This window comes from Bolinopsis microptera, chromosome 7 (genome assembly GCF_026151205.1).
Source record: "Bolinopsis microptera isolate Bmic1 chromosome 7, MBARI_Bmic_1.0, whole genome shotgun sequence".
In the NCBI taxonomy this organism is placed as follows: Eukaryota; Metazoa; Ctenophora; class Tentaculata; order Lobata; family Bolinopsidae; genus Bolinopsis; species Bolinopsis microptera.
Genome location: NC_087078.1, coordinates 8,189,570 through 8,201,884, shown reverse-complemented (window position 1 = coordinate 8,201,884; position 12,315 = coordinate 8,189,570). Strand labels below are relative to the sequence as shown.

Genomic DNA, 12,315 nt, shown 5'->3' with positions numbered 1-12,315 from the left:
TACCAATACCTTGAGATGATAACAAAATGGACTACGCCACCGGATACCACCTACAAGTATTGGTCCTTCGATTTGGGAAAAGGTGGTAACATCATAAAGTTTCTACAAGACCTGATATTTGACACCCTTGAACAGTACAAAGGACCATGTGACAAAGATATGAAGATAGAAAACGCAACGATATGGACAAAAACATCGGCTCCATTCTTCCTACCCGGAAGTAACATTACTGTAGCTTGCAATCCCGGATACGAGGCTAGGGAGCACAACAGCGCCACCTCCTACCAGTTCACCTGTCTCAATAGTTTCATGGAACTGCAACCGTGCCAGGAGATTGAGACAAAGCGAGACTCTGCCTGTTTTGCAGCCAAAACAAGTAGAATTTATTTGTTGCCTTTCCTCTGTTTATTTTGCTGTTTTAAAATATATGGGATAGGCGTAGAACACCAAAAAGCATAGAAACATTCTGGACGAGCCCATAGTTTGAGGGGTAACACGACTTTTGTCCGACGAGTTTTGGGCTGTTAAACGTCTTAATTTATTCAACGCCTAAATTTTGAATTGCACCTTTATGACTTAAATTTTAGATAATTTCAGTCCTTGTGTAGGGCTTCAATTTCGCCTGAGAAGAATTGAATACTACGCAGAATATTTTCTTGACAGTCTCTGAGTCCGGTAATCTTCAACATATCATCTGCATTGAGCCAAAAACTTTTTGGAAGCTTTAATTCTGATTTTGGACTAGACAGGATCTTGGAATCTTCAACTACCCAATCTCAATTTCACGAAACCCACAAACACTTCCTGATACCTCCTCTCGAACTTTGGTAGTCAGACTTTTGGTTGAGCAATAAGTGTCACCGCATTGTAAATTATCCCACTCTCTGACTTTATAGCACCCCTTTACTTGGTTCAGCCTAAGGTACAAAATAGGGGTCGCAGGGGACACAGGGATGTAATGTTCAAATTGGTGACACATTCCCGATGGAGATCCATGGTCCAAACCTCGAAGGTAATAAGTCATCTTAACATGTTAAGTGTAGCTGGCACACCTCTAAGGGCCAGTTGTGAGTAAGTGATGCAATATTCAAATGTGCTTATCATGTGCGCGCGCGTTTCGCGCTAAATTTAAACTGCATTCAGCAGAAACTTTAAATATTCATTACACCTCCGCGTGTTCCATTTATTCCAAATTACCATGGACCGAAATTACACTAAGACGCCTCTTTTATCACGAAGAGCTCAACAATATGAATATGCCAGAATATTTCGAGACTTAAATGTCCGAACGGTTAACTTACAAGAGTTACCTGTTGCTGAGACTTCTTTTTTCGCTGCCTGTTCCCGTATCTCACTTTACCAGCTGGTTTACCGTCATTTTGTGCTGCTATTTCTTGACCCGGTACCTTAGTATTTGAAAAATTACTGCATGGACACATTATAGATCTTGATGCAATGTATATAACATAATTATAAGTCAATCAGATTAAAAGTCACCGTTTTAAGAGGGAATCTGCATTTCAAGCAGGTTGTCTATTCTATGCTACCTGTTTTAGTGTTTTGCTTATTTTGAACGAAAGTTGTATTACTTGCTTCACGATAGAGTAATTATGATGATGGCATTCCACTCAGCTTAAATGTGACATACAATTAGATTAACTCTACCGATATCAAAATTTAACGGAAAAAATGCCACATTAAATAAATGTATACAGATCTTAGGTTGGTTTTAAGAGGGACCTTGGTAGGTGGCATATTTTAACTTATACAAAGTGAGTATAAAGAGCTAATTATTTTTATCTGAAAAACTGAAAACTAGGGACTAGGGAGTGGGGACTAGGAAGGTCATTATGAAGTAATTATAAGAAACTTACGATAATGCCCTGCTGTTTCATAACTTCTAGAGCAGCTTGAGCTTTGTCTCGCTTCTCTCGCTCAGCTTTCGTCAGCCATGTTCCTTCCTTCTTTCTTCTCTCCTAAAAAAACGAACCTTTGTTCACTTAGGTATCAGATATGATCTTTCAATGCTTATAATGCCATGGTCCAAAGTACCCACAGTATTAAATCCCATTATATGACACCATGGTAAAGCTTCTCTTATCTTCAAATTAAACCAGCCTCACCTTGCGTTCCTTTTCTTTCTCTTTTCTCCGCTGTTTTCTTTCTTCCTCGAGTCTTATCTTCTCAAGTCTCTCCTCTTCTAACCTATCAGCTTCTTTATCTGCTTCTTCTTCTTGACGTTTTTGTTCTTCCTGTTAGAATTTCAGTCACATAAAATTGTCGAGATTGGTGCATATTTCACTGTGTCAGTACAGAGGTGCAGGGAAAATGTGTAGATGATTTCATATGACTAATTTTATGCCAGATTTGGTAATGATGTAACAGTGATGGACACCATTATCAAGTAAACGGATTTTACCTCTTGAGCCTTCATCATGTCAAGATGCTCTTTAAGTCGTCGAGCATGAGCAGTTGGTTTCTTTTCTACTTCTGCGGCTGCTCCCTTCTTCTTCTTCTTTTTCTTCTTTTTCTTTGCCCCTGTAAAGATTTATTACCAATTATTTATAAATTTGCTTAGGGAAGGCAAGGAAACAACTACTCCACGAAACTAAAGTACAAAATATGCGAAATAATGAACGAGGAGGTAATATAACAAACCAGTTTCCTCCCCCTCCTCCGCCTCCTCTCCTTCCTCTCCCTCAGATTTCTTCTCTTCAGCCTGCTCCTCATTTGGTTTTGTCTCTTCAGGCTTGGTCTCCTCAACTGCAGGTTGAGCAGGTACCACCTCGACTGGAGCTACTTCCGCTTTGGGGGTCTCAGCTACAGATGCTGATGTTCCTTCTTCTTCAGGAGCTATTTCTTCCGTTGCGGCTGCTGCTTTCTTCTTTTTCTTCTTTTTAGACTGAAAAGAGAGAAGTTAGGCGTGAAAAAGGGAATGGTATAAGTTGCACGTAGCTAATCGTTTCCTGCTGATTGAATCTAAACTTTAGAACAACTGATTAACAAGTTTTCCACCGACTATAATAAAGCTGATTCCATACCTTTTTTTCCTCTGGATAATCTTCTGCCATGATTACTCCTGCTTCTGCCAGCGCAGCAGCGAACTCGTCATTTTCTTTACTCTTCTTGGCCTGAGAAGATTCGATTAATTTATCATTTCATCAACGTTATTATATCATATGATATGAAGATAAACATAGATGACAAGCTATCAAAGTACTTAATTAATCGACTGATAACTCAACTAATAAATAATTTGTACCTTATTTTGTTCTTTCTTTTTCTTTTCCTTCTCTTTTTTCTCGGCTGCTTTCTGGGCTTTTGTTTTTACGGTCCCAGGTTCGTTTCCTGAACGGTTCACGATAAATAATGGCATATTATACCAATTAGCAACAACAGAGTTTAACACAGTTTTACCTGTGGTAAACCAACGGATTTGAAACAGGTTACCCACCCGCTAAAATGCTGCTTTATAAGATAAGCTTTTGTTGCACGTTACCTGTTCTTGACAACCCTGTTTAAAGAATATGAACACAGATAAATGTTTCACACGAACAGGCAAAAAATGAATTAATACAAAAGAAAACAGTCCGTACCTGCAGGTGCAGGAGTTGGCTGGGGTTTCTTCTTCTTCGCCTTAGTCTCCTCCTCGCTGCCCTCAGCAAAAGGGTCCACTACTGCTGCCTCCACCGGTCCTGATACTGCTAGTTCGTCCATCTTCTCAGACACGTCTGAGGGAACACAATTAGTCATTAGATGGCAATTACTAACTAATTAGAATCAGAAACAAATTTACACAGAATATCACAAAGTAGGAAATTGAGAAGTCAGCGAAATATAAAAGAGGATTAAATACATTTGAGAGCCTGAGGGGCTCTCACACATGTTCAGAACTCACCTTTAACATCACTATCACTACTATCATCACTGACGTCTCCTAGCAAAGCAAAAGCGTTCTGTACTTTCTTCTTCCTCCCGGCTGGTTTAGCTGCTGGAGCCGGAGTCACCTCCTCCTCCGCCTCGGACCCGCTCTTCTCATTATCCTCCTCAGATTCAAGAAGTGCGAACCGTGGAGCAGCTTTACCTCCCTTTTTCTTCTTGGGTTTACCAGCGGGTACAGGGACTACTGGTTCGACCTCTTCATCTCTGAAACCGTTAATATTGTAGTAACGGTTCTACATTTAAAAGGTTAGATACATTTGCACAGACTAACAGACATGGCAATCTCATGATGCATTATAATATAAAGCTAAAATTTTGTATATTTAAGTTGATAATGAAGCAGGTTTTTAAGCTCCCTTTCTTACTTCCTTAAAGCAAGCTTGTAAAAGGTTTGGCTCTCTAGTCTCTAAATTAGGGGGGGGGGGGGGGGGGGGGTATTAAAACTAAATACTCACGACTGGTCCAAGTCCAGGTCTTGCCGCTTGTTTCGCTTGTTTTTCCCCATTGCACCACATAAGGGACCTAGCAGAGTGCAAATGAGTTATTTATTTATTTAGTAATTGAGTTATATTTAGTAATTGAGTTATTGAGACATCTGCAATCGGATAAAGTGCGAATTTATGAATTTTTTCATAAACCTGACAATGAAAGATGTGCTGTCGGAGAAGATTCAACTAAATAATCTGTCCCAGATAATAAATTTTGGTTACATTCCGTTTTGCGTAGTTTCTAGATTTGATAACAATTTCTCAAACATTTTCATAACCACAAGTGGGCTATTTTGTCGGAAACGTGATCATCGGAATATCTCACCAATGATCTAAACTTCCGTTTTGTAATAGACGAAGAAAAAGATGACATAGACTGTACAGATATATCATGTCAGTTCATCAAGTTACTACAACCTTTTTCAATAATAACAAACTTCCAAAACCACGTTTATTGGCGACCAATTAAAAATATATCATGATGTACTGGGTGTAAAAAGTTTTTCCTAATAAAAAACAGCAATGTACTGGGTGTAAAACAGCAATGTGGGTTCTAATAATTAGAACGGTATCAATTCAAAAAGATTGGTGATACTCAACCTAAAAATTGGCTGACACGCTAAAAAACGGCGTTAGTGGGTGAAACTACGATTAAAAAAGATTGTCACATCTAATAAAATAGATTTAGTAAAAAATGAGTTGTCTCGCACCGGAATGAAATACCTATCATGAACTATTTAATAGATAACATATATAAATTAGAGTTCCATGCGTGGAATGCATACATTCCAGCACCGTCCATCTCACATGGCACGTGTTCATTGATTCTGTTGGGTGTAGTTGAGGTTGCGTCGGAAGCAGAGTATTTGTGGTTCCGGACTGTGGATCATGTAGTGTTCCCAGCCTCTACTCTGCTGCACTCCGAGTCTCCTCCACTCGTCTTCTGTCATTAGACGCTTCGGCATACGCTTCACCTGGGCCGGTCACGTGGTTAGTGGGGCGGGGTCACGTGGTTAGTGGGGCGGGGTCACGTGTTTAGAAACATTTAAACGTTATGGTAATCAAAAGTAATATTATGGGTGACAACTATAATTTTGTTTTTAGAGCTTTGTTTGGACTTATCGTTTTGAAGAGGGAAAATTTTGTAAAAAGCCTGTATCTAAAATCTAACTGAACAATGAACATTTTAAATAAAATCCTCGTTAAGATGAATAACGTTAAGATGAATAACGTTAAGATGAATAACGTTAAGATGAATAACGTTAAGATGAATAACGTTAAGATGAATAACGTTAAGATGAATAACGTTAAGATGAATAACGTTAAGATGAATAACGTAAAGATGAATAACGTTAATATGAATAACGTAAAGATGAATAACGTTAATATGAATAACGTTAAGATGAATAACGTTAAGATGAATAACGTTAAGATGAATAACGTTAAGATGAATAACGTTAAGATGAATAACGTTAAGATGAATAACGTAAAGATGAATAACGTTAATATGAATAACGTAAAGATGAATAACGTTAATATGAATAACGTAAAGATGAATAACGTTAATATGAATAACGTTAAGATGAATAACGTTAAGATGAATAACGTTAAGATGAATAACTGACCAGGTCTTTGGGAATGGTTACGTGACGGTACTCAAACTTGGTATCAGAATACTTCTCGGAGTAGTTCATTTCGTGTACTGACATGCTGCACTAAGTGCACTGTACCACACTACAGATCGCTAGAAAAGAGTGGGGTCTTAATGATTAATTGCAGGGATAGAATAGAATAGAAATGGATAGAAACGAATAAATGAATCTTGATAAGTCTTCACAAGTCAAAATTTAAGAGATAGATATTGAATGTTAAGAAGTTTGAAAAATTAAAAAATTGGACAAATTTCAATGAACGCTTAGAAATGAAACAAGAGGCGTGTAAAATAAAGTATAGTTGAATGATAATCGTACTTTACAAGACCATTAAGGTGTCGAAATTATATGTACTGATAACCCTGATAAGGATTCAAACTTAAAATCTGGAATCACTTTGATAACATGACATTGGTAATCAGCATTTTCAGAAGCAATTTGTAAAGGCAAGCTTATATTTCCTAGCATGGTCTGCACCATTGACTGAAACAAAATTGGTTAATATTTACCAAGATAAAGTAATGATCAACCCACAATCCACACAATGCCACTAACTGATAAAATATACAATACACACAAATCCGAAACCAATGTAATGGCGAGCTGATAACATTATTATACAATTCTGACAGTTTAATTAACACAGTATAGAAAAATAGCCTAAACTTTTTGCTAAGATGCCAAACTGTGTGACGTCGCTAATATATCAACATAAATTGAAAATATAAATAAATATAGATGATTATAAGCACTTATAATTATAAACACTTATATAATAAGAATAAAGATTCTAAATGAACATAAAATGCTACTAATAAACACATTTGATACTGTACACTATCTACATACACTATTTACATAATATGCTTATATGTTATAGATTATAGAAATATGATATACGCCACTCAATGGCAGACTCAAACTTTCAAATATCTTTATCGGATAAAAACACACAAAACACTTAGTAACACTCACATGCATGTAATATAGAAAAACAGCTGCAAAATCTGGTTACATTAAGACAAGTGATTACATGATATAAGGAAATGTATTTACCTTACTCGGGATTATTATGACCGGGATAAAGTGGTGGGTTTAGGGTAATTTCGCCATATTTTTCCCGAACCACATTTTCACCGGTCGTTAATAAACCCGCCTACTCAGCTTTTAGGGTTCCCAAGGGGTATGGGTGCTCATATTTTAATCGTTGTCTTATATTCACTAAAGAAGACTATTGGGACACTTGTTGTAGGTTTTTCGACTTCATTTGGCTAAAATTGCAAAAAATTCACCTTTTTGCCCAATTCTTGTCATATATCCTTATATTGTCCTTATATTGTCAAATTTGATTTAAATAGGCCAATTTTTAATTTCTTAGGTATTGACTATCTCTACATAATGAAATAGGGCTCAAAGTAAAAGTAACAGTTAAATTAAAACTTGAATTAATTAAAACTGATGAAATGGATGATCCAGATGAAGATAACGAAGATGATTACAACTTATTGGAAGACTAAACAGCTCTCCCTTTATCTTAATATCGATCTGGTTGTTACGGCTACGCTTCAAATGTTAAAAATTATTTTCCATCTAGTTTGATTAACCAAGAGTCATTATTTCTGTCTACTTTCAACAATTATTGATAATTCGACTTGTTTCACAAGTTTTAGCAAAGCGAAAATTTCTAAACTTGCTTATATCTCTAATAAGGAAATTTACATCTGAGACAAAATTTTTGAATCTAAAATTGAAAGGTTGGACACCGGTAAAATGGCGACCGGGAAAATGTGGTGGGTTTTGAGCAATTTCGCCATATTTTTCCCGAACCATATTTTAACCGGTCGTTAATAAACCCGTCTAGACACTAAGACAGTCAAATAAATGTTAGGAGTGTTCACAATACATTAAAAATAGAGATAAATGTGGTTAAAGGGCACTAAAAAACAATCTTTATACATATTTTACACTGTACACATGTTCTTTATTATAACACTGTCAGGACTTTATGGCGAGCTTTATTTTCAGTTCCTCTACTCGCATTCTCATGATAGACTCGTTGAGGTTCCCCTTATTCAGGTTCAGATGTCTCTCAAACAACATGTTTAACGCTCTGTAATTAAATTTAAGATTTAATAATTACTAATTATCACTAATATTTATTAATTACTGTTCTGGTAATTATCCGGGCCCTAATTATTGCTCAGATTTAGAATATTAGATCTACTCGACTCAGTGATTTCAGATTTGTGGTGGCGCCACTGGCAGTGGTACTGGCGAGTGGCGCCGCGCCAGTACCACTGCAACTGTAACCAGTATTACAAAACACGGGGATAAATATTATTTGTGATAACAGGTACTGCACTGGACAGTGGACAGTTTAAAATAAAGGATTGATATGTGGTAATATAAAGGATTATATTTATCATGTTTATGTGGTGACGCAACGTAAATCATCGCCCGAACATTACCATAATATGTGAATTTATTAACAATAATTACCTGTCACTCGAGATGGAGGAAGTCAAGATTTCTCTCGTTATATCTGATACAAATGTCAAATACTTCATCTCCATGTCACTGTGGAAGTTGACAGGGTTAGACTTCAATTAGCAATTGACAATGTCAGAGAATGTAGAACGGCTCCCGAGAATTAATTTCAGTTTTTGACACTTTTGTTTGCAATTATGAAAATCAAGGTTATTTGATTAAGTTAACGTACTGTTCAGTGGTTCCAACAATGTTGCTTCTATACTCAGAGTTGCGGAGGGGTGTTCTTGGAGTGAGAGGTGTTTTGAGACTGCGGCTGGTCAAAGGAATCTCTTCTCTTAGAACAACTTCTTTGTCTTCTCTTGGAAGAATTTCCTTTTCTTTTTTTGGAATAACTTCTTCTTTTTCTGGTTTACCATCTGCCATGACTTCCAATTCATTTGTTCCAAGACTAGTTTCTGATTCTGTAATATTGTGTATTATTTCACAGTTGAAAATCTTCTTTTTATTTTAAAACGGCTCAAGAAAATTAGATGCTCGTCCAAAGTTGTTAGCAAACAAATATCAAATTAGCTTTTGCATTATATTCATAAACCTTAGACAGCGAAATACCTCTTACTTGATTTGAACTTAATATTCTTCCTTAGTTCCGGAACATGTCTTAAGATACTTTGAATGTCTGAGTCTTTGGTCTGTAACGATATCATTTCACTGTGCTGACTCTGTCTCTGGATGTGCTCCTGAGAAAAGTGCTAGTTTTTAGACGTGGAGATATTTTTGTCATTTTTCGCGACCGACTTTTGGAAATTCTCGAATTAATTGCATTTAACATCCCATTACTTACTAATAGTTGGATAATATCCGGTTGGAAGAGACAACGATATTATCCAACTATCAGTATTTCAATCATGAGACTAATAAACAGCTAAATACTCCATCATTTATCATCCCATTAATTAATCAAGTCAATATAATGAAAACATCTTAATCCAATCTATGGGAAAGCACTATTACTTAAAATCCAATCTATGTTTTATACAATTTTACCTCAATAAACTTTGAAGTAACTGGAAGTTTGAAGGTATCTACCACGTGATGCTTTTTCTCCCTATCCCGAGCTGAAAAAGTTTAATTATTAAAAAGTTGAGACTGTGATGTTAGTTAAATAACTAACATGATGTTAGTTATAAATACATAACTGATTCAGTCCTTATATAATTAGTAGATTAAATGTGTTAATATCGATTACAATAGCTATAGAAATTAACCAGGTGCTGTAAAATCTAGCACTTTTCCATCCAGACAACAGTTGACAATAATTTATACCCAAAGTAGAGGTTTTATAAGATTTAGGAGGCGAAGAATCAGTGGCAGCGGTAACCCGGCCCAATCTGTCATAGTGTCGCTTCATGTGCCTGAATATCTCCTGCTGACCCCCTGCTCCCAGCTGAGTAGGATGAAATACCGAGCTTTTCGTAGAGAGGTGGTCCATTGTACTTAGCTTCGGGTCTTGCATCCTTTCAACAGCTAAATGGTGAGACACAAGATAAATGAATGTACAACATATTGTCAAAATAAGTGTACGTTCTAAGATTGAGCTGATTGTCTGCAGCATTGTTTTACCTTCTGAATTTGTTCATTATGTTAACTGCTCCAATACTAGATCACTGCCTAAAATTTATATTGAAAGTAATTGTGCTCGAGGTTAACTTCAAGTTTTAAATTGTGACTTTCAAAAGTAAACTATGTAAGCAGTTTTCTTATTATCAAGTAAAAAATAAAATTCTTTAATATTGCAAATTTCAAATTTTTAACAATAAATCCTATAAAAAAAACAGACAAACTTTATCATTCAGGCCACAGGAATTTAGACAAAATCGTTTTTCATAATTAATAACATAACATATCAACTGACATGATGTAAAACCAACTAAAGCCCAGCAAGGCTAGTTTACTCGCACACACACTGTGTTATGATGCAGCCATAATCTCATCCATATTTTCAACATTATGGTGGACATCTTCCACCTCTGACAACTCTCCCAAACTTTTCATAAACATGGCTATCCTCTTTTTAGTGTCCGATTCAGAAATGGAGGCCAATTCAATGGGAACATAACGAGAAGATGTTGAAATAACATCAAGGTCACATTCTTTTATTTCGTTAGTAACTTCTCTTTCTTCCTCAGCATCGATAATAAATGTTATTTTGTTGTTTTCATGATCAACAAAAAACTCTTCAGTGCCACATTGAAGAGCAAGCTCTTCGATGTCATTCTCAGAGATATTTTCAGGAAGTTGGCACTCAATATCCTTTATTTTATTGTACATGAAGGCGACAGAAGCATATTTGAAATTGTGCCTTCGCAAGAGAGTTTGAATATCGTTTTCAGTCTTTTTGATTGATGTTGAAGCACAGTCAATGAGAGCAGTGAAACCCTCGCGGCCTTGAATGCCAAATTGGTGTTCTTTGAAGTCCTGACTCTCCCAAGCTGTGATGGCTTTTTGGATAACTCCTTGGGAAACTCCCTCCTTTTTAGCACTTTCAACCAATCTCTTTAACTCCCTGTTTCTTTCAATATTGGAGTCAACCTTGGCTGCTGTACGAATCTTGGGAATCCACATAGTTAATAGTTTAGATTTCTTGGCATCATTTGCATTCTTGACTTTGGCAACATTTTGCCAATGAGCATGTCCTGCAAGTGCTCTACAGCATGTGCTAATAGCTGGAGCTAACTTTACACTTAACATCATAGTTGAATACCCTTTATAGCACCATTTCAACCTACAACAATATAAAGAGCTGTTATAAATTTATAAGTAAGCTGAACATATCTGACAATAGTCCAAAAATCAGCTTCACAAAGAATACCACAAAATTGTAATACAGTTCAAAATGTCAAAAAACATATAAATTAGGCCTATGGAAATTCATTCTAAATCACTTGAGACCACTTTCAATTGATTTAGCAGTCAAAAATACATTGAAAAACATGGGTTTTAAGATTATAATGTATCAAGCAAATAATCCCTGTAACAACCTATACTGCTTATGATTTTTATTATATTATTTTATTGTAAATTAAGAGTATAATTTAAGCTTGTTTCACTAATATGTAGCTTCAATGTTCAATGCAAATCTAGGACTACTACGCGACGATTGGTGATGATGTTGCCCCACAGTGTCTACCGTAGCAGAAAAGTGTTGTTAATGACAATTTAAACTGTACACTGAAGAGAGCGATTTAGCATCAGTAAATAAACTTTATTATTTGCAGTGGTTTTGTCAGCAGCTAGCAAGTTAAAACTGATTGCATGTGACTCCAATCATTGCTAAACAGAGCATGCCATAAAGTTGGAAGTCCATGAAGCAGTTTGAAAGTTATGAGGAGTACTCAGGATTCATATTTGTATTTTCAACCAATACAATGGAGTTCTTTGATGTGTGCGTCATCTCCTTCTCTCCTTTTCGAGCTGTATACAAATAACACTAATTGATCACTATTATTAAATTGAAGCTCCATTATCGATTGTGAGGCTAAATTCGGATTATATGCATTAATCTAGCCCTTCTACAACGTTAAGAATTTTTTATTTTTTTATTAGATTAAACAATATACACATAAAATAATAATAATAATAATAATTTAAACTTATAGATTATAGTGGCACAACAACTTAAAATGCACAGGTGTGCCACGAAAACAAGTCAGGATGCAAGAAAACCTGAAAAGCAATCCACATTT

At 35.9% G+C, this 12,315-nt stretch overlaps 3 protein-coding genes across 4 annotated transcripts in view; all 3 read right to left on the bottom strand.

Annotated features, from left to right (window-relative positions):
• The window catches only part of LOC134818829 (eukaryotic translation initiation factor 5B-like), a 114,200-nt gene that overhangs the window by 16,352 nt on the left and 85,533 nt on the right, over positions 1–12,315 (bottom strand). Inside the window, exons 2-11 of one of the 2 annotated variants that reach the window (XM_063828509.1) lie at positions 4,398–4,466; positions 3,899–4,146; positions 3,597–3,731; positions 3,263–3,348; positions 3,042–3,131; positions 2,659–2,902; positions 2,420–2,538; positions 2,124–2,252; positions 1,875–1,976; positions 1,302–1,406 (exon numbers count right to left, since the gene is read on the bottom strand). In XM_063828509.1, coding sequence (XP_063684579.1) covers positions 1,302–1,406; positions 1,875–1,976; positions 2,124–2,252; positions 2,420–2,538; positions 2,659–2,902; positions 3,042–3,131; positions 3,263–3,348; positions 3,597–3,731; positions 3,899–4,146; positions 4,398–4,447 — 1,308 coding nt within the window. In that variant the 5' untranslated portion in view covers positions 4,448–4,466. The remainder of the gene's footprint in view (positions 1–1,301; positions 1,407–1,874; positions 1,977–2,123; positions 2,253–2,419; positions 2,539–2,658; positions 2,903–3,041; positions 3,132–3,262; positions 3,349–3,596; positions 3,732–3,898; positions 4,147–4,397; positions 4,467–12,315) is intronic. The other variant, XM_063828510.1, reaches the window with a different exon arrangement.
• The window catches only part of LOC134818850 (spermatogenesis-associated protein 7 homolog), a 94,758-nt gene continuing 89,103 nt past the window's right edge, over positions 6,661–12,315 (bottom strand). Inside the window, exons 2-8 of the mRNA XM_063828542.1 lie at positions 9,896–10,095; positions 9,617–9,687; positions 9,189–9,309; positions 8,802–9,033; positions 8,582–8,659; positions 7,921–8,192; positions 6,661–7,238 (exon numbers count right to left, since the gene is read on the bottom strand). Of these exons, the coding sequence (XP_063684612.1) occupies positions 8,078–8,192; positions 8,582–8,659; positions 8,802–9,033; positions 9,189–9,309; positions 9,617–9,687; positions 9,896–10,085 (807 nt within the window). The 5' untranslated portion in view covers positions 10,086–10,095 and the 3' untranslated portion in view covers positions 6,661–7,238; positions 7,921–8,077. The remainder of the gene's footprint in view (positions 7,239–7,920; positions 8,193–8,581; positions 8,660–8,801; positions 9,034–9,188; positions 9,310–9,616; positions 9,688–9,895; positions 10,096–12,315) is intronic.
• On the bottom strand, positions 10,447–11,362 carry LOC134818859 (probable transcriptional regulatory protein Aasi_0624). Its single transcript, XM_063828552.1, has one exon. The coding sequence runs from the start codon at positions 11,321–11,323 to the stop codon at positions 10,541–10,543; it is 783 nt and encodes a 260-aa protein (XP_063684622.1). The 5' UTR covers positions 11,324–11,362; the 3' UTR covers positions 10,447–10,540.